A 26,447-nucleotide genomic window follows, 5' to 3' on the forward strand; every position below is an offset into this window, starting at 1 on the left:
TGCTATTTTGCTATGTATTATATATATTTTTATCAATAAAACAGTTTTTCTTTTATTCTCTGTTGTCTGTTACTTTTCCAATATATCACTATACCCGGTTCAAATCAGGCTGAGCAATTCAGTGCAAAAGATATTGGATCCCACTTCTGACACCAAATGTTATGCCCCTTTTTCAATCAATCAGGTAAATGTCAGGATGTATTGATTTCAAAAGGTCATAAACATGAATCCAATTACTTTGGAGTTAGTGGGACTGAATTATATATAAATGGACAACAGAAGACAGAGTTCCAGTTACACACTATTTTAATATTGGGTCAAACACACAACTACCAATAAAACACTAAAACAGTTTATATACAAATATAGATTGTTCAATATACCTTGACCGGATTCGGTCAAATTCAGTTTTCGCTTAAATATTATAACAACTTAGTATAAACAAATTCACTTATACAGTTAATGATTTAATTCATATATCCAGTTCCAAGTATCTGATAGTCGTCTTAAGAAGAAGGTAAAAATTTAGTACTCTTGACCCAATCTGGTCAAGGGGTCTTTATCTATAGTATTTAAAATTTAGGATTTCTATTATGGATCAAAGACTGGTAAAACCTTATTTATCTTTATAAAGTAAATATATAACCCATTCACTGACCACCCGGTCGAGTTCTCGATTTTCGACTGAGGTTTTACTATAACTGTTTTGTTGTTGTTGTGAACCTCGTATCACGCGATTAGAATGTGACGTCACACGGAGCATACAGCGACAACAACAAATATGGCGCGCTATACCTGTGACTGAATTTTACATAAATATACGGACAATTGTGTGATATCAATGGTTGTTATCAATATTAAAACATACAATTGTGTTAAATGGACGATAATTATACTGTGACAATTAGTCAAATTAAAATGAAATAATAACGAAGCGGTCAATCTGGACCACCAGACGATAATGAAACAGTTACAGGTACATGTAAATTCGGATAGACACAACATCGGGCATAGCAATATTTTAATCGATCTGGTCAATGCCTGGTATTTAACAAAATTATTTTACAATAGACAATATACACAATTCATTATACAATATGAAGAACACATTGAAAACAGTATCAAAGATTTTTTTACGTAAGCAAACGTCTGATAACTTGATAACAATAGAACTGTGATATTATATAGAAAAGTTTAAACGAACAATATATTCAGGGTTCTAAGTTGTAGCCTATGACAATATGAATCCTCAAAGCTGTAAATTCTCGTAGTTTTTCACATCACATTGTTCCTTCTGTAATGATGTATACCCTTGCTGAAAACTGTAATTGAAATAAAACTAAAAATTAGTTTTTACACTTGGTTTGCATCAACAAGGTTATTGCCTTCTAGAGCTTAAAGTCAAAATATCAAAAAGGAATAATTATTCATTTAAGTGAATTTGACTTGCTCATTGTTCATGTTTAGAGCACACCAATTATACTTCTTGAAAATCTACCGCTGCGATCATGGAATGAAATGAAAACATCATATTGAAGGTTCTATGATAACTGCCGTATGAGCATATTTGTGAATGACACACTATTTGGAGTTTTATTAAACACCATTACATATTATAATATCAAATTTTGCTAAAACTGATGCTTTAGGGTAAAAATCTTGATAAAAGTGTGATCCATGGGAAGCATTAATCGCAACAAAATTACATGAAAAACCCAGTCTCGGTTTATTCTGTTTTTCACTATTTAACTTGTACATTAGAGATAATGAAAAAGTGCAGCATGCTTCACGCCCCGTTATACTCAAGTTTTAACACTTATAGTGTTGGAACCAATTATCCAGAAGGACCGGAAAAATATAACAACACTGATTACGATAGCTTGCATCTAGTATTTCCTTCAATGTGCATGTGTAACCAAGTTTAACCTGAAACACTTTCAAAATAAGCCATGGAGTGCGTTTACTTTAAGTTTCCATTTTATTGATTACAAACATATTTGACAAGAGTCTCTTAAAATTAACACAATGCTTATTATATTAGTCATCTGACTTTTAAAAATATATCTTATACAAACTAGTTTTAAAACACCTCCGATAGTCAAAGATGTTTAGTTGTATCATACAGCTTGATATACATTCTAATACGTACGAAATCGGTGACTGATCTTCAATGGATGTATCTGTTTGGTTTCCGTGACCTGTAGAAAACGCAAATATAATTTTTGCCAGCTGGTTATCTAAATGCAAACATATAATGGTATTGAAGAGGGAAAAAAGCTTGTTGTTCAATCCTTAAACGGCATATGCATTATGAGCAACATGAACAATCCGTATAGGGTCAAGTGTTGTGTTACAGATATGACTAAATATTGGATATCATCTGTAAAATGGCTACATTGTTTATCATTGGTACGTCAACATATTATGTTATCAAAAGTTGCTAAATGATAGGAAACAACACAAAAAAACATCACGCTTTCCGAAACTGTACATCCACAAACGCCTAAAAAATAATGATTGTTTACTTGTTGGAAAATTAATTTTTTACGAAATACAATCTTAATCATTTTTTGTTATCAATGAACAGTAATATCGCTATTCCTAATTGCCTTATATTGTTTCAATTATTTATATTGAACATCAAATTCGTACGAGCATTACCTTTACGGTTCTTTCGTCTTCTCAAAACCAAAACAGCAGCTACAGTAACCATAAATATAACAAACAAAAACCAACAACATATAGTGACCCAAAGCATAGTGTTGTCTTCATAACTTATTTCTGCAATGAATTGACATAACAACTGGCAATACATTTGAAACTTAAGTGAAAGCTTTAACATCAATTATTTTGTTCATAATGTAATAAAAGTATCAAATTCAGTCATTTAAGCGTGATGTATTAACTAATAATTTGATGCCTGACATTATTTCAATTAAGAGTAACATTGGAATCGGAAGGAAAATAAGGAGTTTTTTTATTGAAACAGTGAATTTCTTTATCATACCTTTCTCGTCGTTTTTCGTTAGAGCTTCAGTGAAGTTACAATCAGATCCGTAGTAGTCTAATATACATCCATAAGTGCATTTTCCATCGATTCTTTGACATTTCAAGTTCAAACATTTGTCATTGCAGATTAGTTCACATTGGTTGCCGAACCTCCCAATTACACAACCAAATGTACAAAAGCCGTTTATTCTTCCACATGCGCGACCCATACAACTTTTGCTGCACTGTTTGTCACATTTGTTTCCGTGTGTTCCTGTCTTACATCCTTTATCACAATATCCGGTATCTCTGTTGCATGTTCCATCCTCACAATTTTCGTTACATGATATATTACAACGAGAACCATATACCGTTGAATTTCTGCATCCTTCGGTACAATTCCCAGATTCTTTATCACATGTGTCATTAATACATCCACTTGAACAAGGTTCATCACAACGCCTACCATACACCGTTGTTGTTGTACATCCTCCTATGCATACTCCAGATTCTTGATCACATGTTCCATTTATACATCCATCGGAACAAGGTTCTGTGCATTGATTTCCCCAATATTCACTGCCAATACAACCATACAAGCATGTCCCATCAGTTTCATTACAAACATGGGGTGTATAATCTAATGGTTTAATGCAGTTTGTGTTACATGGGCTCTGACATTGTTCTCCCCAATGTGTAGCAACACATCCTTTCATGCACTGACACGTTTGATTGCATTGTTTTAACAAACATCCATACGGGCATGATATTTTGCAAGTTGCTCCGCAATAACTTGGATATTTACATTCTGAACACTTTCCTTAAACAGATATCAGATACATTATGAAATATAACTAAATGTTATTTTTCTTCATAATAATAAATATACTCTATAGAATGGAATGGTGTGTGAATAATAGCATACAGATCACCTCACTTCATTTATGGCTTCTGGTTATACAACATAATTTCTACATTATTTCTATATTGCATATTATGTAACACACCTAATCGTTGACAGAACTATTGATATAAATTAAGACGTTGTTCTTTTTTCGGTTTTACTACTTTTCTTTTCCTAATATCCGTACATTGACATTTAGTTATTTTTTTGTTGTTGATTTTCATTCATGATGAGGACGTGCTATTTTTGAAACTAGTAGTCTGTATTATCTTGATGTTTTTAGCATAATTAAGTAATGAATCTAAATTTACTTAGACCAGTCGTGGGCTCGGCGCAAAACGGTTGCAACTCATTTTCACAAAATAGATAAATACAGAATCCCTAAAGAAAGCCCAACACGGCAAAATTGAAAATGTTGCAGGCTCGGTTTGATTGAGCCTGTTCATGGACGGTACTGGAAAGTGCAAATTACCGTCCACGCCCCCTAGCACCGGCTTAAGCAGAATTCAACATTTAAACATGAAATGGTAGAATTTTGAATCTAGAAACATCCGCAGATCACATTTAAAAAAAAATCAATGAATTTTGTGGTTATACATAGCCACATCAAGTATTATCAATGGATTCTGAAAATAAACAAGTTCAATTTGTCGAAAGGTTGTTTGTCAAATTGCCATTTTGCACTGAAAGTTCTGATAGTTCTATAGAAGAGTGATGTGCTCAAAAGTAGCTTAGTTAAATTATTTTATGTATTTGCAGTAGAACAACAGTAGAACAAAACATGGTTTATCCCAAAATGTTCACTGTGTGTAGTACCCGATATTGCCGGCATAATATTTTATGTGTGATGTGAGCTGAGAAATCTGAGAAATAAATTTCAAAGACAATGTCTAGATTATCGTAATTCAAAATTATTTACTATGTCAAACTAGTTGAGAAAAAACAGATCGCGTGTCAATCTGTTTGACGCTAACCGCCTTGCTAACACACAGAATCCATTACCAAAGGTGAACTTTTATGTAATATACAGGTAATAAAATCTTATCTTAAACACTCTTGCTGTTTCAATTAAAATTAATGATGAACAAATCGTTTAATGATACTTTAAAAAAGAGCATTTATGAATGCGCTTTTGGATCATTAAATTGTTAGTCTTGTATATTCTCTTATATCTGATATAAATATCAGATCACGTTTTTTCGTACTGACCGATATAAGTCATGCCAAAGTTACTGTTTTGTAGGTGGCATAACTTGAAATCACGCATTTTTTAAACTTTTAAGTATGATAATAAATAGAGAATAACGCTTATGGACCATAAACTTCAAAGACTCTGATCCCCTTTCAAAATTCCATTTTATTTAGTTCTGCCCATGAATTGTCTCGTATTGGGCTTTAGGGATTATTATTTTCTCTATTTGAATTCACGTCCTGTAATTTAGGAGTTCAGTGCTTTTGTTTTTTAAATAACATGGATCCCACAATACACCCATAACACTTTTCATATGAACTACGTAAATAACCGAGGTATATCGAGTAAAAAAATACTAGTTGTCTCCCTTATCTTCGAGTCTTACGCTAAAACAATACAAATTAAGCCATTTTTAAACCGCTAGTTTGTTGTGATTAAATGTCCGATTTTAAAGATTATTACATCAATGGAAAGCTTGGGATCTTAGCTTTGTCACAGTATATAATTTTACATATCTTTTGACACCAAAGTATTTAAATTAACTGTTAAACCCCCCATATGTCAGCCCATTTTACATACGATTAATACAGTGAGATACGCTAGTTGAGGAAAGTGTTTATCGGTGTATTAAAAGCTTGGATATTCCTTTTGGATCCTTGGCAATATCAGTTAATACCGAACCCTGATGATGTTATCACTTGGCAATATCTTTTGTGATCTTACAGATTTTTGCTGGCCGAAAATTTTCTTTTAATTAAGATTATTCAGGCCGGGGTTTTTTAAACGACCTGTCTTTGTCCTTAATCTATTATGTTGATATTAATATCTAATTCAAATTTGATACAATGAATATTTTCTAAAAAAAAAAATCAGTGAATCTTAATCATAAAACAAATGCGGTAAGTGTTGTAATATAAAACACAAGAATTACCAGTTTCTCTGTTACACTCATCTCTACAAGTGGAACTACATTTATTCCCACACAAGAAACCATAACGGCCTGTTTTACAACCATGATTACAATATCCATCCTCTTGCCTACATGTCGGCTCAATACTTCCAGTTACAGTTAAACACCAGTAGTTACACGATAAACAGTTACCAGCTGACATATAGAAGTGGCTTCTACATTGAATGCATTCAATTCCGCTGTGCAAACATTATAATATATATCATTTTTATTTGATACAAATTTACATAACATAATACTTATAATTTTATTAGGTTATCGTGACATGGAATGATTGTGTTACATATAGTCGAATACATCATTTGTATGGTTTTGTTTTTGATTGTCATGTATTATTTTATAAGATACTCGTACTAACACTACTATTTATGATACCGAGTGATTAAAAGGTATTTTCTCAGTCATATATTTACCAAACTTATTAAAGTGCAAGCATGTAGATATTCTATTGTAAAAAGGGAACAGAAGTATCCGATGGACACATTTCCATTTCTTTTACTGTCTTGGTCAGCATATTTATTATACTGTTGTTTTTTTTGAGAAGTTTTACAACTTAAAGTCAATAAAATTAAAATAAAAATGTTAATCAAAGTCAGAAAAAATCTAATCATATCTAATTCACAGGTTTTTGTTACAATTACGTATAAAGCAAACAGAATAAATTAAAGACACTTTTATAAAAAAAATACCTAGTATTTTACAAAGATATATTATTAATTAATCTACTTACTTATTATCATGTCTTGCGGTGCACTTTTCACAGTTTCCGTCTACATCATAACATCTTTCGGAGCAGTTTGAACCATAAAATCCATCTTTACAACCAAATAAACATTCTTCAGTAGTTGCATTACATATGTCTACACCTCTGTCATAAGACGCACAGTTCCCTGGACATTTAACTGAGCAGTTTCCTCCCGCAAACCCATTATTACAACTATGTAAACATTCACCAGACGTAAAATTACATGTTCCTGTTTCGTTTTCTGAAGGAAATAAACAATTCTTTGGGCATTCGAATGAACAATTAGGTCCATCAAAACCATTGTTACACCCAAGATGACATTCCCCGGATGTAAAATTGCAAGTATCTTCTCCATCTCGATCAGGAAGTTTGCAATTTTCTGGACATGGATAAGAACAGTCTGGTCCCATCAAACCTTTGTTACATCCATTCATGCATGTTCCATCAGTATAATTGCAAGTTTCCTCCCCATCCATTGTTGGATAGGTGCAGTTCACAGGACATTCATATGAGCAGTTTTGCCCAGCAAATCCTTTATGACACCCATGCAGACATTCGTCATTTGTATAATTACAGGTTTCATAATTGAGAGAAAAACAATTTTCGGGACACTTAATGGAACAACTTAGACCCGCAAAACCATCTTTGCATCCATGTAAACATTCTCCAGTTGAAGAATTACATGTTTCCGTACTATTTTCGGGTGTACTACAGTTGACAGGACATTCATACGAACAGTTATGACCGGCATATCCCGCTGTACATCCTAAAGCACAAGTCCCGGTGATATCACATGTTTCAGTATCATTAAACGCTGGTCTTATACACGTGTTTTGGCATATCGTTGTGCAATCCGGTCCTCCAAATCCCTGTTTACACCCAAACAAGCATTCATCAGTGGTTGCGTTGCAAGTTTGTATATACACTTCTTCAGATATTCCACATTTATCTGGACATATTATCGTGCAGTTTGGTCCTGCAAAACCATACAGACACCCGAATAAGCATTCCCCAGTGCTGATGTTACAAACTTCCGCTTTTGGATCTGTTGATACCATACACGTGTCTGGACATTTGAAGGAACATGTTGCACCTACAAAATATGGTTTACATCCATGGAAACATTCTTTTGTTGAGCTGTTACATAGTTCTATGTCATTCTGTGAAGAAAATGCGCATCCAAATGAGCATTCGATCATGCAATTTTGCCCGACAAAACCCGTGCTACAGCCATATAAACAGTCACCGGTAGTAGTACATGTATCTGTTGTGTTGTCTGGACCTGTCATACAGTAACTGCTGCACGTTATGTCCTCTGCTCTTACAGCTTTGAAAAAAGCATATAATTCTTACAAGTCTGCACGACAACAATAAACCCTCTGAAAATACTTAACACGAATTGACTTCTGACAAAAAGCGGAAATAAAGCTAAAAATATATATTTGATCGTTGCTCTCGTAGTATGTACCTATTTAAAAAAGAAATTTAAATTCAATTGTAGTTATTATATGTCACGTTATAAAGAATAGTGTGTCAATAAACACTTCTTTATCGACCGGCAAATTACTTATAGATTTCACCCTCAAAATGTTGACATAAATTTTAGTCATTTTGTAATGGTAAAATCATAAAGTATAAATATTCTACAAAATTATATTTTAGTTTAACTTTGGACACTTCATATGGAAATCGTAAAAACAATGTAATTATTATGTTGATTTTGGTTAGAACTAAATTTTAACTTTTAGTTATATTTATAAGATTAACTCCGTTACAGCAGACAAAATGTTGGTGTCTGCTGTAACGGAGAGATATTAATAAAACACACAAAAGACACAAGTTATACTAAAATTATACCGCTGTCTTGGTCAATTCAGTTAGCTATCCTTTTTTTCTTAATTTACTTTTTCTTAAGCTGTAACATGTTTGGCCATATCTTAGCGGCAGGTCATTTTAACACATTTTATTACTAATTTATCAATAACAGACCCACATGATTTCTTTAAATAAGGGATTAGAGACAAATGGACTATTAAAATGTCCGGAAAAAATATGTCCTGCTATTTTTTTATTCTATTTTTTGTGCATTTTCGGTATTCGGAACATAAACGACTTCACTATATAGAATGTTAACAACGTCACTATTTAGAAGGTTTATAATTAGTACGTACAATTATTCTCCTTATTATAAAACATGACAAAAAGATCCATTGTTAACAATGAAAAGACTTGTTAAATCTTGTAAAAATACCCCTTTAGTTTATACAAATTTATTTTAGTTCGATTGTGTTGGAAGCTATAAGCTTATTGAAACACTCTCGTATCCGTTCCTGGAACCAACCAGTACTAAGCAATGAATGTAAAGTCTCTTGCTCAAGGAAACAACGGCTTGGCCCTGACAGGGTTTAAACCCACGCGGTCAGCAATCCTTAGATTACTAATCCGACGCGTTAACCACTCGGCCACGCCGCCACTTTGAATACAAACATGTATGATAGATAAACACTATTAGATAGGTTTTATACACCATTTATTTATGTTGGTGTAATATCGTTTTTTGTTGATTAATTTCGCTATATTGAGTACAATACACAAGTCTGGCTTATGACAATAATATCATTCAATTTGTTGTTTACTAGCTTGCATAAATTTTCGATCAATTTCTAATAAGTCAACCAGTTCATCAAAATAACTCTTAATAATGTAAACTTAAGAATTGATATATATTAGTAATAGAAAGTATATGATTTTGACAAAAGATTTTAAGTCTTTTTTTTATATCATTCATTATGCTTAGCCATCTCTCAAAATAAGCATTGAATATTGTATTAAAGTGACATTATGCTTATATGCTTATATTTTCATAGCCAAGCTCAGCTTAACAGACAATATATTTCAAAAGATTGACTGTTAAAATGGTGATTGACAAACAGTTCATATTGAAAAATGTTTAAATAAAATTTAAAACTGCCTTAAATATAAAAAGACTGTCCCACTCTTTTTTATGAACTGAATGTTACAGGTAAATTCTAATGGATATTTACCAAAAATTTGCTTGGATCCGTGCGTTGGTTATTGTTTATGTGAAATTAAATTTTATATTAAAAGGAAATATGGCAAAATGAAAATTTATTTTGGCATTCACATGTTCACTCATTTATACAATTGAATAGGCATAATGTCACTTTAACAGGGAATAAAATTATTGAATTCCGTAAAAGATCATTTCTTCAGTTGAAATCCAGGCATAAAATCCAGAAATAATTAAAAATCAGTTAAACGGAGTTCCACTGAGGTTCAAAAGCCTAAAACCATAAAATTTGAAAATCTTACATAGACCAATTAGGGAACTTGAAATGGAAACTATAAAAAAGATAACACAACAAACTTAGAAAACAGCGGATTCTTAGACCGATTGGAATTCAAACGATTTCCATTTTGTCAATTGAACCATATTTTTTTCCTGAATAAAAAAACGGCATTAGCTTATGATCTGTTATTTTGCACGTGCTGATCGACCACAAATTCAATACAAATCTCGTAAAAATATTTCCTGTCCGATAATTATATACGCTTGTCCTTTGCACACAAAAATTATGTATTTTGCTTTTAATGCGTTTCTTGTATTTCACAACTTAAGGGGGAAAATATTTGTATAAAAGCCACACACGTAGGCATTGGTTTCAGAATTTCTTAATGTTAAACTTCGGAGCAGATCAATTTTAATAGATAAAAGAAGAAATTAAATTCAAAGGGTGTTTTTTTTTCTTTATAGTTGTTTTAAGTTAAAGTTGAAATTTTCAATGGGGGTTCTCACTCTTCAATGTTGTGAAAGAAATTGTCAAAAAATTCACGACATTGAAAATTGTGCCGGAACCGGGAACATGTTTGAAGTGTTTCGTGAAAAGGAATTAAAAACGGAGAAGAACGAGTGCACTAGATATTCCTGTGTAGTTTGGACGTGAATTAAATCGAAAATGAGTGATTTTCAAGGTTTTTTAAAGAATAGAAAACCTGAAAGGATTTAGCAGGATTTTGCAGTTCCATTTACAGTAAGCAGTAAGTATGTCTGCTTATTTACCGTATTCAAAGGTGTGCGTACAATGTATTCCAGACCTTTGTAAAAGGAAGTTGAAATTGGAATCGCATTAGACTATGAAAGTATAGATAGGGTAGAATTTAAGGATTTTGCCAAACAAGTGTTGAAATGCACGAATAAAATTACAACTTATATTTGGAAATTTGATGAGCAGTCTGAAAAGTTAGCTTTAGCTTTAGGTTCGGAAAATGAAATGAAAATCTTATTCATCAAGTTCTTGAAGAGGATTCGTATATTTGTGATAGGGCTTTGCCAATATTCTTAACATTACTTCATTGAGCATTATGAGAAAAATGCAAATTTAATCAATGGAAACAGTCTCCACGTTAGCAGTTCAAATTCTCATTGTAGTAACTAAAAAAATGCCTGCTTTCAACACTATCAAATTGCACAAATGTGACTGACCATTTGCCTTGCAACAAACAAGCGTAGGGCGTTAATTTCTGATTAAACTTGCAAGATGGAACATCTCAAATTGCCAAGAATCACTATTTAACAGTGATTTTTCCATTCAAAAATTGATTTCAAAAGTAGTCTGCAGAAGCCCTTAGGTGCTATATCTGGATCTGCTTAATACAGATGCAAAACACTTTCAGCGTTGCTATATATCTTAAGGTAGTACACTTATGTCAATCTGTGCGTCATTTATAGCCTTTCACAAGGTTCACAAATTTTCTTGGCGATGAGGGCGACTCCGCCCCCTTCAAACCCCCAAACAGAAGGGGGCACATCCCCCTTCTGGCAACGCCCTAAATAAGGCATTTTTCCACCATTTGAGACAACAAAAAGGGGGGGGGGTGAAAAAGGCGTTAAAAGGCGTGTATATAACGTAATGGGTTGAATTCAAAGGATTTTTGATAGTTCAATTAAATTAGAAAAATGAAATTAATCGAGCCGAAGACAGACTTACGAGAGGAGAAACCATCATTGTCAGATGAACTGAAATAAGTATTTGACCATCAGCTCAGGTTACAGAAAGATTTTCTTGATCAACAAATAACAAAGGATTAGGAGGTGAGTGTTACGATTAAACTTCAAAAAATGGAAATCAATTTGCCAGTGCAATCCATTACAACAGTCAATTGTCAGGAATTAAAAATTCAATTATCTAAGAAGTAAAGTTACAGCAGAAGCCCTTGGTGCTATATCTGGACTCTCCTTAACGAATGAAAACCACTCAGTTGCTATTAATATCTTAAGAGTTTTTTTGAGAGAACCAATAAATGATTGTCAAACAAATTAAGGAAGCTGCCATCAGAAGTTTTACTACAACTTGAAATGTTGAAAGGATCTGGACAAACCTAGACTTCGAATAACTTCGGAAAATATTCAGCCAATATATAATTGCAAAGGAAGCATCAGAAAAGGTTACTTCTTCGCAACAGAAAGGAGACATAAGAAGCGGAAAGTTCAGATCTCCTCCACAAAGACCAAATCATTTACAGAGAAAACTTGGTGTTGTGTAAACACTAACTAAGCAAAAGATTATCGATTACCGGTTGCAATTCATATTAATGACGTCAACATAACAACATATAACAAGTCGCGTCACATAAACGTGAACCTAATATTGCCGTAATAATATATGTGAATGCATATGTGCGTAACACTCTGGAGGCCACAATGCTTAAAATCACCCTTTCAATAATAAACCATAATATTTGAAAGGTATGAAATTCATTTTTTATATAAAACAAAACATCATATTGAAAAGATAGATGTGTAAAACTGATGATCTTTCGGAAGCATTGAGTACAGCAATATAATCTGACCGTTGGAGGCTTGGTTTGTTTCGGTTGCGCTCAATGAACGGCGCACTTCCTTGAGGATCTTGTTTTTCATCTTTTGATAAGGTCTGTTCTTAAGAGATAATGAAAATATGCAATATAATTTAAGCATCCTAGCACCTGTTTAAGTGGTATTCAATCTCAACACTAACGAGCTAGACTCAATGATCCCAAAGGTCGAGAAAATGTAACAACACTAAAGAGAAGTAGTGAAGAGTAGATTATATTAAAGAACAGCAAGTATATTCATAGACTACAATATCTATACAAACAACTCTTTCAATAATGGGTGATATATTGTCTTTATAAAAAATAAAGTAGATAAACCCCAAAGAAAGCCCAAAACGACAACTTGAAAATGTTGCAGGCTTGGTATGACTGAGCCTAAGTTTATATCAAACATAATAAAATAAGAAGAGATCGAGTGTCGAACATCTTGAACTTTGTGACCATATTTAAAAGAAGAAACATCAAAATTTTATGAAGAAAACCATTTTTAGAGTGAAAACAAATCGACGATTTGGTTGTAAAATGAATGGTTATTTTAATTATGCTTTTTGCTATATGTGACTGGGTTATTATGAAACATTGGCCTTGGACTTCCTGGTAAACGTTTAAACAGGACACACAGTGCAAATATCTTCTTATATATTAATTTTTAAAACTCAATCGGTTCCATAAAATACACAGATGGGTTGACCTTTTTTTAAACCACCACCTAATTTTGTTTATAAATGAATTACAAATCTTGAGTGAACATTCTACAGATTCACTTTAAAGACCCTAAAATCTAAGACATTACAATCACATATATTCTGGAGAAAAAAACTTTTTTAAAAGTGTACAAAACAGGTAATGAAAATTTTGGATCATATTAAGGAAAAGGGATAATTTTGACGTATTTTCTAAACTGAATCATGGGATCTTGACAGAATATGTTGCTTACAAACTGTTCATCTTAAAATTTGTAAATATCATAATAGAACAACAAAGGTGTTAAGTAGTTAGATAATTATAACATTTAAGTTGTATTATACTTTCATAAATAATATTCAATACAAATTTGATTTAAAAAGAAATTGTTTAAAAACTGACAACGTCATGGTCAAGTTGTTCTTGTTGTTTGCACTTGACAGTACCGTCCATGAAAAGGTTTTATGAAACCAAGCCTGCAACATTTTCAATTGTGCCGTTTTTGGACTTTATTTGGGATTCATATTTTCTTTATTTTATCGCCACATCAACGTTATTGCCCTGTGGAAACTGTAAAATGTCGCCTGTACATTTAATCAGATATGTTTTATTTCCGATTGTTAAAGATCTCTAGATTTAAGTCTTTGATTGCAATACAGTGTAAAACAAACCAATACTCCATACACATACTTATTAGGAGTTATAGACATGGCGCTTATTTAGAGTTGACTAATAACCAGATAATTTACTGCATGCCTTTTATAACATTGCATACTAAATATAACTTTACTTACTTCCTAATAGCAGAATCGTAAGTCCAAATTGCTCAATCATTATTGAAAATTTATAATCATTGCGAATATACAAAACATTAAAGTTGTGTCTCATTGTTAAAGGTTTATTTCCAAATGAAGATGTAATCAGCATTCATAACAAATTGTAGTTTAATGAATTGTATAACAGTATTGAAATGGCATTTAACGCATGGTTTGACATCAAGATTAAACTTTTATCATCGAACTAGGAAGTTTACAAAATGTGGGATAATAAATTTTGTGTGAAATCGTACACTTTGTTAAATAAATTAAATGAAAAAAATCATTTAGATATAAAAACTCTTGCTTATAAACATAAACTATAATAAAGATGTTCCTTCTTCATAATGTTTTTTCATGTTGCCATAATAACAGCATTATTAACAAAAAAATAAGTTTTAGTAACTATTTGACAATTGGTGGCATGTATTGACTTTCCAATGCTGACCAAATCACTCTTACCGTGTGGAAGAGTATAATTTTTTGTTGTTTTTTTTTCTTTATTTGTTTGTTTGTTTTTATTTATTGATTTATTATTTTCTGTTCATTTTTATATGCCCGAAAGAATTTCAGGCATATTATGTTATACCCCTGGCTTCCGTTCGTCCGTCCGTTAGTAATTTGGTTTCCGGAGCATAACTTAAGTTCCCTTTGGCCCACAGTGTTCAAACTTCATAGGATGATTGTCCATATTGAGTAGAAGACCCCTATTGATTTCGGGTCACAAAGTCAAAGTTCATGGTCGCTATTACCTCAAAACTGAAAACAGTTTCCGGAGCATAACTTGAGTTCCATTTGGCCGACAATATTCAAACTTTATAGGAGGATTGCTATTTGAAGGAGGTAATACTTTATTTAATTCATGTAATGTCTTACAAATGTTTCATCCTTAGCGGTCCTCTTGTTTTATTTAGTGTCACATAAACCTTTTGAATTCTCGGGTGCATCCTCATGTCCTCAAAATGTCAATTTCACGAATTCACTAATACAACATACAGAATTCAGGAAATCGGGAATTCAACTTCATGAATTCAAGATAACAACCTCTCGAAATTCGCGATTTCTCTTTTAAAAATTCAACTACACAAAGTAATTCTTTTTATTTTTACGACTTCATCTTTACGATTTCAAGTTCATGAACTCAGGATTTCAACTTCGTGAATTCTCGATTTCATCTTCGCAAATTCACGATTTCAACGTCATGAATTCATGTTATTAATAACGTGAAATCTCGATTTAAACTTCCTGAAGTTCAAAAAATGAACTGTTTTGAAAAGTTGATATCATGAATTCATGAAGTTGAAATCTTGAGTTCGTGAATTACGTAAGTTGAAAACGTTAATAAACGAAGTTAAAATGTGAATATACAAAGATGAAATCATAAGTTCAAGTAGTTCAAATGTCCCCATCGGCCTGTCGTTAATATACATTTAAATTGACTTGTATTTCCATGTAACAGCGTCTAAAATGAATTTGTCTAATCCAGCTGGGCCATAGATATAATACAATAGACAATATAAACAATTCTTTATACGATATGAAGAATAAATTGAAAACAGTATCGCATAAATTGATTTAATAAAAAGAGATTGAGTTTCACCTTTATGATTACGTTAGCGTGTCAACAGTAGAACTTCCAGAAAAAAAAACAGTAAACTCTTTGATTATAATATAGAAAAGTTTAATCTAACAATATAGTTAAGAGTCTTAAGCTGTAGCATATGACAATATGAATCTTCAGAGCTGTAAATTCTCGTAGTTTTTCACATCACCTTGTTCATGCTGTAATGTTGTATACCCTTGCTGAAAACTGTAATTGAAATAAAATGTAGAAACGTTTATGGTTAACTAGTTTTTACACTCGGTTTGTATTGACAAGATTATTGTCTCAGAGAGCTAAAAGGTCAATGTGTCCAAAAGGGATTAATTATTCATTTACTCGTGAATTTGACTTGCTCATTGTTGACATGTTTAGGACACACAAATTATCCTTTTTGAAAATCTTTCGCCGCGTTCATAGAATGAAACGAAAGCATCATATTGAAGGTTAGATGATAACTGTCGTATGAGCATATTTGCGAATGGCACACTATGAAGAGTTTTACTCAACACCATAATATAGAGTTTTGCTAAAACTGTTGATATAGGGTCAAATTGTGGATAAAGTGTGATCCGTCGGAAGCATTAGTTATATCAAAATTACATGGAAAATGCAGACTCGGTTTGACTGAATGTATACATGAGAGATAATGCAAAAATGCAACATGCTTCACGCCCAGTAGCACCGAATTGAGCGGTACACAGGTTTCAACACTTAAAGTGTTGGAACCAATGATCCTGAGGGCAAGAAAAATGTAAGAACACTGAAGGCGATAGCATGCATTTAGTATTTCCTTCCATGCAAAATTTCAATCAAACTGAAACATTTTCCAATTAAGCCATGGAGTGCGTTCTATTAGGTTTCCATTTTATTGGTTACAAACGTGTTTGACAAGAGTCTCTTATATTGAACATAATACTTACTTTATTAGTCACCTGACTTTAAAAATATATCTAAAAAACCAGATTTTTAAAGAACATCCGATAGTTAAAGATTTTTACTTTTCTCATACAACATGATATACATTCTTATACGTACGATATCGGTGACTGATCTTCAATGGCTGTATCTGCTTGGTTTCTGTTACCTGTAAAAAACACAAATATAGTTTTTGCCGGCTGGTTATTTAAAGGCAAACATATTAGAGTATTGAAGAAGGAAAAGACTTGTTGACATGATAATCGCGCTTTTCAAATATGTGCATCCACAAACGCTTGAATAAAAATGTTCTTTTATTTTCTGAAAAATTAAGTTTTTAACAAAATACATTCTAAATATCAATGTATAGAAAGATCACTATTCCTAATTCTCTAATATTGTTACAATTATATTTAACCTTGAATTGATACCAACATTACCTTTTCGTTTCTTTCGTCTTCTTAAAACATCAACAGCAACTGCAGTAACCATAAATATAACAAACAAAGACCAACCACATATAGTGATCCAAAACATAGTGCTGTCTTCATTACTTATTTCTGCAATAAATTGACATAACAACTGGCATTTGAAACTTAAGTTAAAGCTTGAATATCAATTAATTTGTTCATAATTTAATGAAAGTATCAAATTCAGTCATTTAAGTGTAATGTATTAACTAATAGTTTGGTGCGTGACATTATTTTAATTAAGAGTAACATTGGAATTGGAAGGGAAATGAGTTTTTTTTTATTGAAACAGTGAATTTTTTTATCATACCTTTCTCGTCGTTTTTCTCTAGGGTTTCAGTGAAGTTACATTCAGATCCAAAGTAGTCTAATATACACCCATATGTGCATTGTCCATCGATTCTTTCGCATTTCAGGTTCAAACATTTGTCATTGCAGATTACTTCACATTGGTGTCCGTACCTCCCAAGTACACAACCAAAAGTACACAATCCGTTTATCCTATCACATGCGCGACCCATACAACTTTTGCTGCACTGTATGTCACATTTATTTCCGTATGTTCCTGTCTTGCATCCTTTATCACAATATCCAGTATCTCTGTTGCATGTCCCTCCATCACAATTTTCGTTACATGAAATATTACATCGAGAACCATATACCGTTTTACTTGTGCATCCTTCGGTACAATTCCCAGATTCTTGATCACATGTGCCATTTAAACACCCACTTGAACAAGATTCATCACAACTCTGACCATAAACTTGTGTTGTTGTACATCCTCCTATACATACCCCAGATTCTTGATCACATGTTCCCTTTATGCATCCATTAGAACAAAGTTCTGTGCATTGACTTTCCCAATATTTGTTGCCATTACAACCATACAAACATGTCCCATCGATTCCATTACAAACACGACGTGTATAATCTGGTGGTTTCATACAGTTTGTGTTGCATGGGCTCCGACATTGTTCTCCCCAGTGTGTAGCTACACATCCTTTCGTGCACTGACAAGTTTGATTACATTGTTGTAACAAACATCCATACTGACATGATATTTTGCAAGTTGGTCCGCAATAACTTGGATATCCACATTCTGAACATTTTCCTTTAACAGATATTAGATACATTATGATATATAACTAAATGTCGTTTTTTATTATAATCAATATACTTTATAGAATGGAATGTGTATGAATAATAATAACATACAGACCAACTCGCTTCACTTATGGGTTCTGGTTATACAACATTATTTCTACATTATTTCTATATTGTATATTATGCAACACTCATGTAGTGATATAGATTAAACGTTGTTCTTTTTTCGGTTTTATTACTTCCATTTTCCTTATATCCCTGAATGGACATTTACTAATTTGTGTGTTGTTGTTTTTCATTCTGATGAAGACGTACTGAAGTTGAAACTAGTAGAATGTATTATCTTGATGTTTTTAACATTATTAAGTAATGAATCTAAACCTACCTAGACAGACCAGTCGTGGGCTCGACTCAAAACGGTTGCAACTCATCATTATTTTCACAAAATCACATTTTAAAAACATTCAATGTATTCTGTGGTTATACATAGCCACAGTAAGTATTATCAATTGATTCTAAAAATAAACAAGTTAAATAAATATTTTTCAGAAGGTTGTATCTCAAATTTCTCTTAATTTTTTGTGCAATATGGTTGTATCTCAAGTTACAACCATTTTGCACGGACAATTCTGATAGTGCAATAGAAGAGTTCTGTAGGATTTTGCAGACCATGTTATAAACCCAAAATGGTCACCAAGGTCTGTAGTATCTGATTCTGCCGGCATGATATCTCAATGAGTATTGCCAGCTGAGAAATTAATTCCAAACATAGATAATGTGTAGATTATCGTAATTCAAAATAATTTACTCTGTCATAGAATTAAACGGTAAACTAGTTGGGGAAAACGGGTCTCGTGTCAATCTGTCTGACACTAACCATCTTGCTTACCCACCAGTGGTGATATATTATGTAATACACGGGTAATTAAAATAAAAGTTAATCTGAAACAATCTTGCTGTTTCAATCTGAATTTATGATGAAAAATCGTTTAATGATACTTTTAAAAGAGGATTTATGTATGTGCTTTTTGATCATTGAATTGTTAGTCTTGTATATTCTCTTATATCTGATTTAAATATCAAATCACATTTTTCATACTGACCGATATACGTCATCCCAAAAGTACTGTTTTCTAGGTGGCATAACTTAAAATCACGCATTTTGAAGCCTTCAAGTATGATAGTAGATAATGAAAATTGTCTACTTCGCATTCACGACTTCAGTGCTTTAATAATGAAACTGGCAAACCATCGTACACTTTTACCGAGTATTTTAAAAATCAAAATGACATATTTCAGATGTTTAAATTCTGATGCTTGTATACGACGGTTATTCTGTCAGATTATTTCGGCCGGTTTTTGAAAACGACCTGTCTTTGGCATTTATCTAATGTGCTGATAGTCATATTTAATTAAAATTTGATACCATGAATATTTTCTTAAAATTCTTTTAAACTGTGAATCTTCTCGAAAAAAAAAACAAATGCGGGAAGTGTTATTATATAAAACACAAGAATTACCAGTTTCTCTGTTACACACATCCCTAAACGTAGAACTACACTTTAACCCACACGTGAAACCATAACGTCCTGGTCTACAACCATAATTGCAATATCCATCCTCATGCCTGCATAACGGCGTAGCACTACCAGATACAACCAAACACCAGTAGTTACAATATAAACATTTTCCATTTGACAGATAAAAGTTTGTTCTACACTGCTTGCATTCAATTTTGCTGAAAAATGTAAGTTAATCAAATTTACCTAAATTTTATAAAATGCTATCTAATGAATGTTATAAGTCATAAGTAGCAAAAAGGAGTTACAGCAAGAAAAAACAGATACAATTCCTCTGCCAAGCATAACTTTGGTAATGCCTATAACTTTAAAAAATAGAGCCACGAAATATCAGTATTAAGAGTGGTGGTTATATACGTGTACTTGTCAATATTTGATAGGGATCACTAATTAGATTGTTTATATTTTATTTGGTATACTACAATCAAAAAGTTAAAAATAATATTTTAATAATTTTGATATTTTACAGTGTATTAATTTGTTGTTTTTTGTTTTGTTCTGATTAATCAATGACGCATGACAACGGTGTAATCTGAATAAGGGTGACTCCTTTTTAGGTGTATGTACATGGATGATACTAGTGGAATGAATATGAAAGTGAACGAAAAGTGTAAAGATGTTGTCAATATCGAATTTGTGCCCATTTGTGTTGATTACGGCATACAGCGTCACTTCATGATACTGATATGGCGCCTTGTGGGATTCGAACCTACTCCTCTAAGAGGGCCTATCTAAGCTCCTGGAGAGTTGTTGGCTTAACAGGGCGGGCTGAAATCGCTCTCTGTATAATGTCCCAGACATGTTCAATTAGGGTTAGATCTGGAAATCCTGCGGGCCAGTTTACATTTTTCCCGATTCTCATTTGTGACTCTGGCTCTTTGAGGTCTGTCATTGTCGTCCTTTTAAACGAACCTGCGGACAACTGCACCAGCGTATAGACGTACGTATACATAAAAGGCCTCATCGACGTATCGTTAAGCTGGTAGCAATATCTATACTCTTGCCTAAAGGTCGGCCCAGCATGCCCAGATACAATAAAATACCAGTAGTTACACGATAAACACTTACTAGTTGACATATAGAAATTGCTTTTACACTTCTGACATTCAATGCCGGTACAAAAAAAAGATAATTTGTTTTACTGCATACTTACTCATTATAGTTTGATGCACATCGTCCGCAGTTTGCGTCTATGTCAGAGCATCTCTGTGTGCAGTTTAAACCATAAAATCCATCCTCACAACCATGGACACATTCCCCAGTTATATATTTACATGTCCCTGTTTCATTTTCTGCTGGATATATGCAAGTATCTGGGCATTCATAAGAACAATTTGGTCCAGCAAAGCCCACAATACAGCCATATATACATTCACCAGTAGTAGTGTTACACGTCTCCGTTGTATTATCTACACCTCGTTTACAAAAATTGCTGCATGTAATATTTTCTGCTGTAATTGTACCTGAAAAGGCAATATCAAAAGATGTATAATTTTATCGAAAACGGACACGATTACATACATTCATGCAACGTGAACAACAGATAAGCAAATATAAGTCATTTTCAATTATTGACACAGTCAGTTATCATTATAAGTGAACCAGGTGCTGCTCTCCGCACAGAAAGGTACACTTCTTGTTGATTTAAATGTATGTCCCAGCCAAAGTTTAATTTGAACAATTCAAAGTGCAATTTTTCCAGAATTAGGAAAATCATGGTAATTGTTCTTTGCACTGCACTTTTACTCGACGAGATCTATCTACCGACTAAGTTTCTTCATGTTACCTCTTGTAGTTTCACATGTCCTGGACAAAGTTCAATGTTTAAAATTGAAAAAAGGCAATAACTCCAAAGAAGCAAAGCAGAATTACGGTTCTTTTGCACTGCACAGCTACCTCTAATGATTTCAGAGCTATGTCCCGGACAAAGTTCAAAGTGAACTTCAATGTTCAATATTTTTTCATTATTACATCTGTTGTACATGTTTTCCAACGATTATACTTAGAGAGCTTCCATATATGTGTCCGTTTCCGGATTTCTGAGAAAAAGATACCTTCTTCTTTCCTCGAATGAAAGTTTCGCACCGTCTATATAAGTGTTACTATTTGAACCAAATGTTAATAATTAGATATCTTCTTGTGATTAACTAAGCTCTTTGATTACTATGTTCCTGTCATCACTCAATTTTAACAACTTTCATATTTACTGTATCTTCATTCCAAAAAGTTGTCGCCATTTTCAACAAGAGTCTTGTTTTTTGTACTGTATCTTGTTTGTGATTAATCTTTTTTTACTTTTATTTTTCAAATAAAAATTTTAATATCTTCAATAAAGGTATCTTAATCCTGGTATCCCGACCAGACCAAGTGATAGGTGCATAATCCCCCCCCCCCATCGGTTTTGCACATCATTTGGGCACATAATTTCTACATCACATATGATTCACATAAAAGGCAACATACAAGTTCAAAATGTTTTTTAACTCCAACTTGCCACTAAGGCAAAAACAAACAGCAGTTCACAACAATTTAGAAAGGCACTAGCATGCATAAGAGGTTACAGAAGCATGTTTAAGGACTCGTAAGGGACCTTTACAAAAGTGAAACCATATAATTATGCCATCAGTCCTTATATCATGTAGTACATTTCAAACTGCAACTTTTACATGTTAATATAGACACTTTTTAGTTTCATTTTTATTCAAAAAGCAGGAATAGTAGGAATGTTTGTTAAAAAAGTAGGAAACAAGTAGGAGTACTTTCAAGCCTGTATAATAATAGTGTCACAATGGCTTTAATCTTTGACCTAAAATGACACTTGGGAAGCGTGTTTTCCGACCACTGCATGGAATATAATAGAAAAACATATTATTAAATGATAGAATAGAACCTTTACTGAATATATTTAAAAATCAAAACGAATATTATAGTTGCTATTGGTTACTTGATAGAATTTCACGTTCCTGTGCAATAACTTATCTCATTTCAATATTTAACCTTTGTGAGAAAAGAATATTTAAATTAACTATATCGTAGTAAGATACAATAATTGACACTGTTGTTTTTATTGACACTAGGGTTAACTTATGGTTAACATACAAACACAAAACTTGATATTTCATCAATATTGAATTAGAGTGTATTGTAATGAGGAAGTCCCCTTCGCTACAGAAAAACACATCAAATTGTGTGCGTACAGTTAGTTTATCGGACCAATTATTAGACGTACAGTAAGAAAACTGGAAATATTATATGTATTTTCGAATAGATATGAAAAACTACTCTTGTACATCGTTGTTATGAAAAATAAACATGTCGGAACTTTAACGAATCGAATATCTCGTTTTAAAACTACTGATACTGTAGTGCATATCAGGTTGACGGTTGATTTGCAGCAACAAATACCTCAAAAACTTCCTCAATACTTTAAAATTTAGAATCTATTTTGACGACCATGCACAATTATCTGATTAGAATGCACAATGCTATTCTTCAAGAAATTACAATATGCAACAAATATTGGATAACAACATGCTCATACCAACTTTCATTTTCACTTTCTTCGGTCATTATTCCGTATCGCATGATTTCGCCTCGTTCAAAGATTTATCGCAACGCTATACGTTCGACCCCATACTTCAAAGAAGTGGGGGTATATTGCTTTGCATTTGTCTGTCGGTCGTTCGGTCGGTTGGTCTGTCGGTCTAAATGGTTTTCGATCAAAAACTTAGGAACGTTTAGGCTTAGGAACTTAACAGTAACCTGTTCATGACCAGTAGAGGACCCCTATTGGTTTTGGGGTCAAGGGGTCAAAGGTCAAGATCACATTTATCTTGTTGCTAAAAACGGTCTTCGAATTATAACTAAAGAACGCTTAGGCGTATGCACTTAAAATCTAGTAAGATGATTGTTTATGACTATTAGATGAATCCTATTGATTCTGGGGTCAAAGATCAAGGTTACATTGACTTTGTAGTTAAAAACGGTTCCCGATCAATAACTAAAGAACGTTTTTTCCTAGGGACTGCAAATTTGGTATAATGATTGTTCATAACCAGTAGATGACCTCTATTTATTTTGGAATCAATGGGTCAAAGGTAAAAAAAGGTAATAATAAAGATCAACAAGGGAAAGGCAACGTTCACAGGAAGCAGCCCCCAACACACCCAAGCCATCCAAGGTCACACTGACCTTGTAGATAAAAACGGTTTCTGGTCAATAACTAAAGACCGTTTGGGCCTAAAAACTTCATACTTCTTATGATTGTTGTTCATGACCAGTAAATGACCCTAAGATTTTGGCGTCAAGAGGTCAAAGGCCAAGGTCACATTGACCTTGTCGGTAAAAACTGTTTCTATTCAATAACTTGAACAAACCATTGGCTGTTGGCCCTTTGTGCATTATAATAATAATAATAATAATAATAATAATAATAATAATAATAATAATAATAATAATAATAATAATAATAAAAGTCTTTATTTCAAGAGGCTACACAGTTGCATCAAAAGGCAATCTACCCTGTGGGCCTCATAAATTGCACATATATTTACAATTATACAGTTGTGAATAACATGAAAAATTATGCAATAACATTAACATAATTATTTTGATATTGCAAATAGACAATAATGATAATGATTATATAAAGTGCACAAAAATATATACAGTGAACAAGGCATTTCAAAATTACAAATAAACCTTTGACAATAACAATATTTCAATTAGAGCAGTGTATTTCTTATAATTTTATATTTGATTTGTCTTTTTCCAATTTTCTATGTATTAATGTTTAAAGTTTTGAAGCAATTGTGCAGAGCGTATGCTGATTGGTATTTCATTCCAAATTTTTGATCCTGAATAGTTAAAACTTTTTCTGAAAAATTCTACTTTTGGTTTTGGTTGGTATAATGTTAAGTTTGAATCTGTTGAACGTAGGGTGCGAGAATGAATAGTAAATGGTTGAAGGTAAATTTTTGTTTTAAGTACTCTGGGCAAAATATTGTTGATTGACTTATATACCATAATTGCTTGTTTATATTTGACTCGGTCTGGGAATTTCATCCAGTTTAATAAAATGAATAGATTTTCAGACGGGGCATCATATGGTTGATCTAGTATAATCCTAGCTGCTCGTTTTTGAAATCGAACTATGGATTGTATTTGCTCCATATTACAATTTCCCCAGATAGAGCAACAATAGTCTAAGTGAGGTAGTATGCATTGGACTTGGCCAGTAGATGACTCCAATTGTTTTTGGGGTCAAAGGTCAAGGTCACATTTACCTTGTACGTCAAAACAGTTTCCTATCAATAACTGGACAACCCATAGAGCCCTGACCTTCAAACTTCACAGATGCATCTCAATCAATTTTTGAGGTCAAGGGGCCAGAGGTCAAAATCACATTGGTCTTATAAGTAAAAACGCTCTGATCAATATCTCATGGACCCTTAACATTCAAACTTCACAACTGCATTGGTCTGGGCAGTAGATAACCCCTATTGATTTAAGGGTCAAAGGTCAAATTCACATCGACATACATAAGTACGGTTTCCGACCAATAACTCGACAAATCAAGTTGCCTTGGTTGATAATTTTAGTTTAAACTAAAAAATGCTTTTGTGTACACATTTCAAGATTTTATGTAATATAACAAATTGGCTGTCATTAAAGAGGCCTACATGATTCATAAAATGTATGCATATATCATTTGATAAGATTTGTGATAACTTTGTAATAAAATTGCTGCACCCAACGTATACGGTCACAAAATTACCTAGTGACTAGTCATTGACCAGTAGATAAATCTTATTGATTTTAGTCACTAGGTCAAAACGCAGTCATAATAACCTGATCACATGACTAATTGGCTGTCAAAAGGGGGCATACATGTTTTACAAACATATCTTGCTTTTCTTTGTAGAAGGGTTTGCATCATTATCTAAAGCGGAAATATATAGTTTTGTAAGTTTCTTATCATTCAGAGTGATACATAAATAGTTTATCTTATTACCTGATTTATTCTATATGATATGTACAGCTGAAAAGTTTATTTGTTTCATTTAATGCCGGCTGCTTTAAGTCAAACACTCGTCAAATTAAAACATGGCATTTTCAATTTTGAAAAAAAAGATCAATATGATCAATATTTTTTTCTTTAATCTTTAAATCAATTGTGACCATTTCATGTACTTGCATCTTGCACATGAACTTAATGTATGTAAATTGTTCATTATATTTGTCAAAAATAATGTTTAAATAAATGTGTATCTTACACAAGAAAAATGTGTATCTACATTTACAAAAAAAATATGATTTACTATATTACTATAATTATAACATTACATACTTATACTTACTTCCCAAAAGACAAATTGTAAGTCCAAGTAGCTGAATCATTGTTGGTGATGAACTTGATGAAAAAAAGAAATCAATCTTTGAAGTGTCTATTTCTTTTAACGTTTCTAACGTTAAGATGTAAATAGCATTGATAACAAAATATTAATTTAAGTAGACTACACGTGTATAACAAAAAATATCTTTTTAATACATTTCAAACTTCCTGATTAATTTGAAGATACG

At 32.6% G+C, this 26,447-nt stretch overlaps 1 protein-coding gene across 1 annotated transcript; it reads right to left on the reverse strand.

Moving 5' to 3' along the window:
- Nucleotides 1-294: 294 nt before the first annotated feature.
- LOC132752433 (multiple epidermal growth factor-like domains protein 11) lies at nt 295-26,386 on the reverse strand. The gene is made up of 13 exons (XM_060742757.1): nt 26,225-26,386; nt 21,019-21,328; nt 19,806-20,023; nt 17,492-18,292; nt 17,152-17,271; nt 16,832-16,880; nt 14,173-14,303; nt 6,785-8,126; nt 6,016-6,233; nt 3,008-3,808; nt 2,662-2,781; nt 2,150-2,198; nt 295-1,322 (listed from the first exon to the last, which is right to left on the reverse strand). Exons 1-13 carry the CDS (start codon nt 26,262-26,264, stop codon nt 1,250-1,252), a joined length of 4,272 nt encoding a protein of 1,423 aa, XP_060598740.1. The 5' UTR covers nt 26,265-26,386; the 3' UTR covers nt 295-1,249.
- Nucleotides 26,387-26,447: the final 61 nt, after the last annotated feature.

Source organism: Ruditapes philippinarum, unplaced genomic scaffold (genome assembly GCF_026571515.1).
Source record: "Ruditapes philippinarum isolate M1 unplaced genomic scaffold, ASM2657151v2 ctg2022_1_1_1_1, whole genome shotgun sequence".
NCBI lineage: Eukaryota > Metazoa > Mollusca > Bivalvia > Venerida > Veneridae > Ruditapes > Ruditapes philippinarum.

Coding starts and splice junctions, on each gene's coding strand:
- LOC132752433 (XM_060742757.1), bottom strand. CDS start 26,264: ATGATTCAGCTACTTGGACTTACAATTTGTCTTTTGGGAA. Junction 20,024..21,018: donor TGTGCATCAAACTATAATGA/GTAAGTATGCAG, acceptor TACATTTTTCAG/CAAAATTGAATGCAAGCAGT. Junction 2,782..3,007: donor AACGAAAAACGACGAGAAAG/GTATGATAAAGA, acceptor AATTCATTGCAG/AAATAAGTTATGAAGACAAC.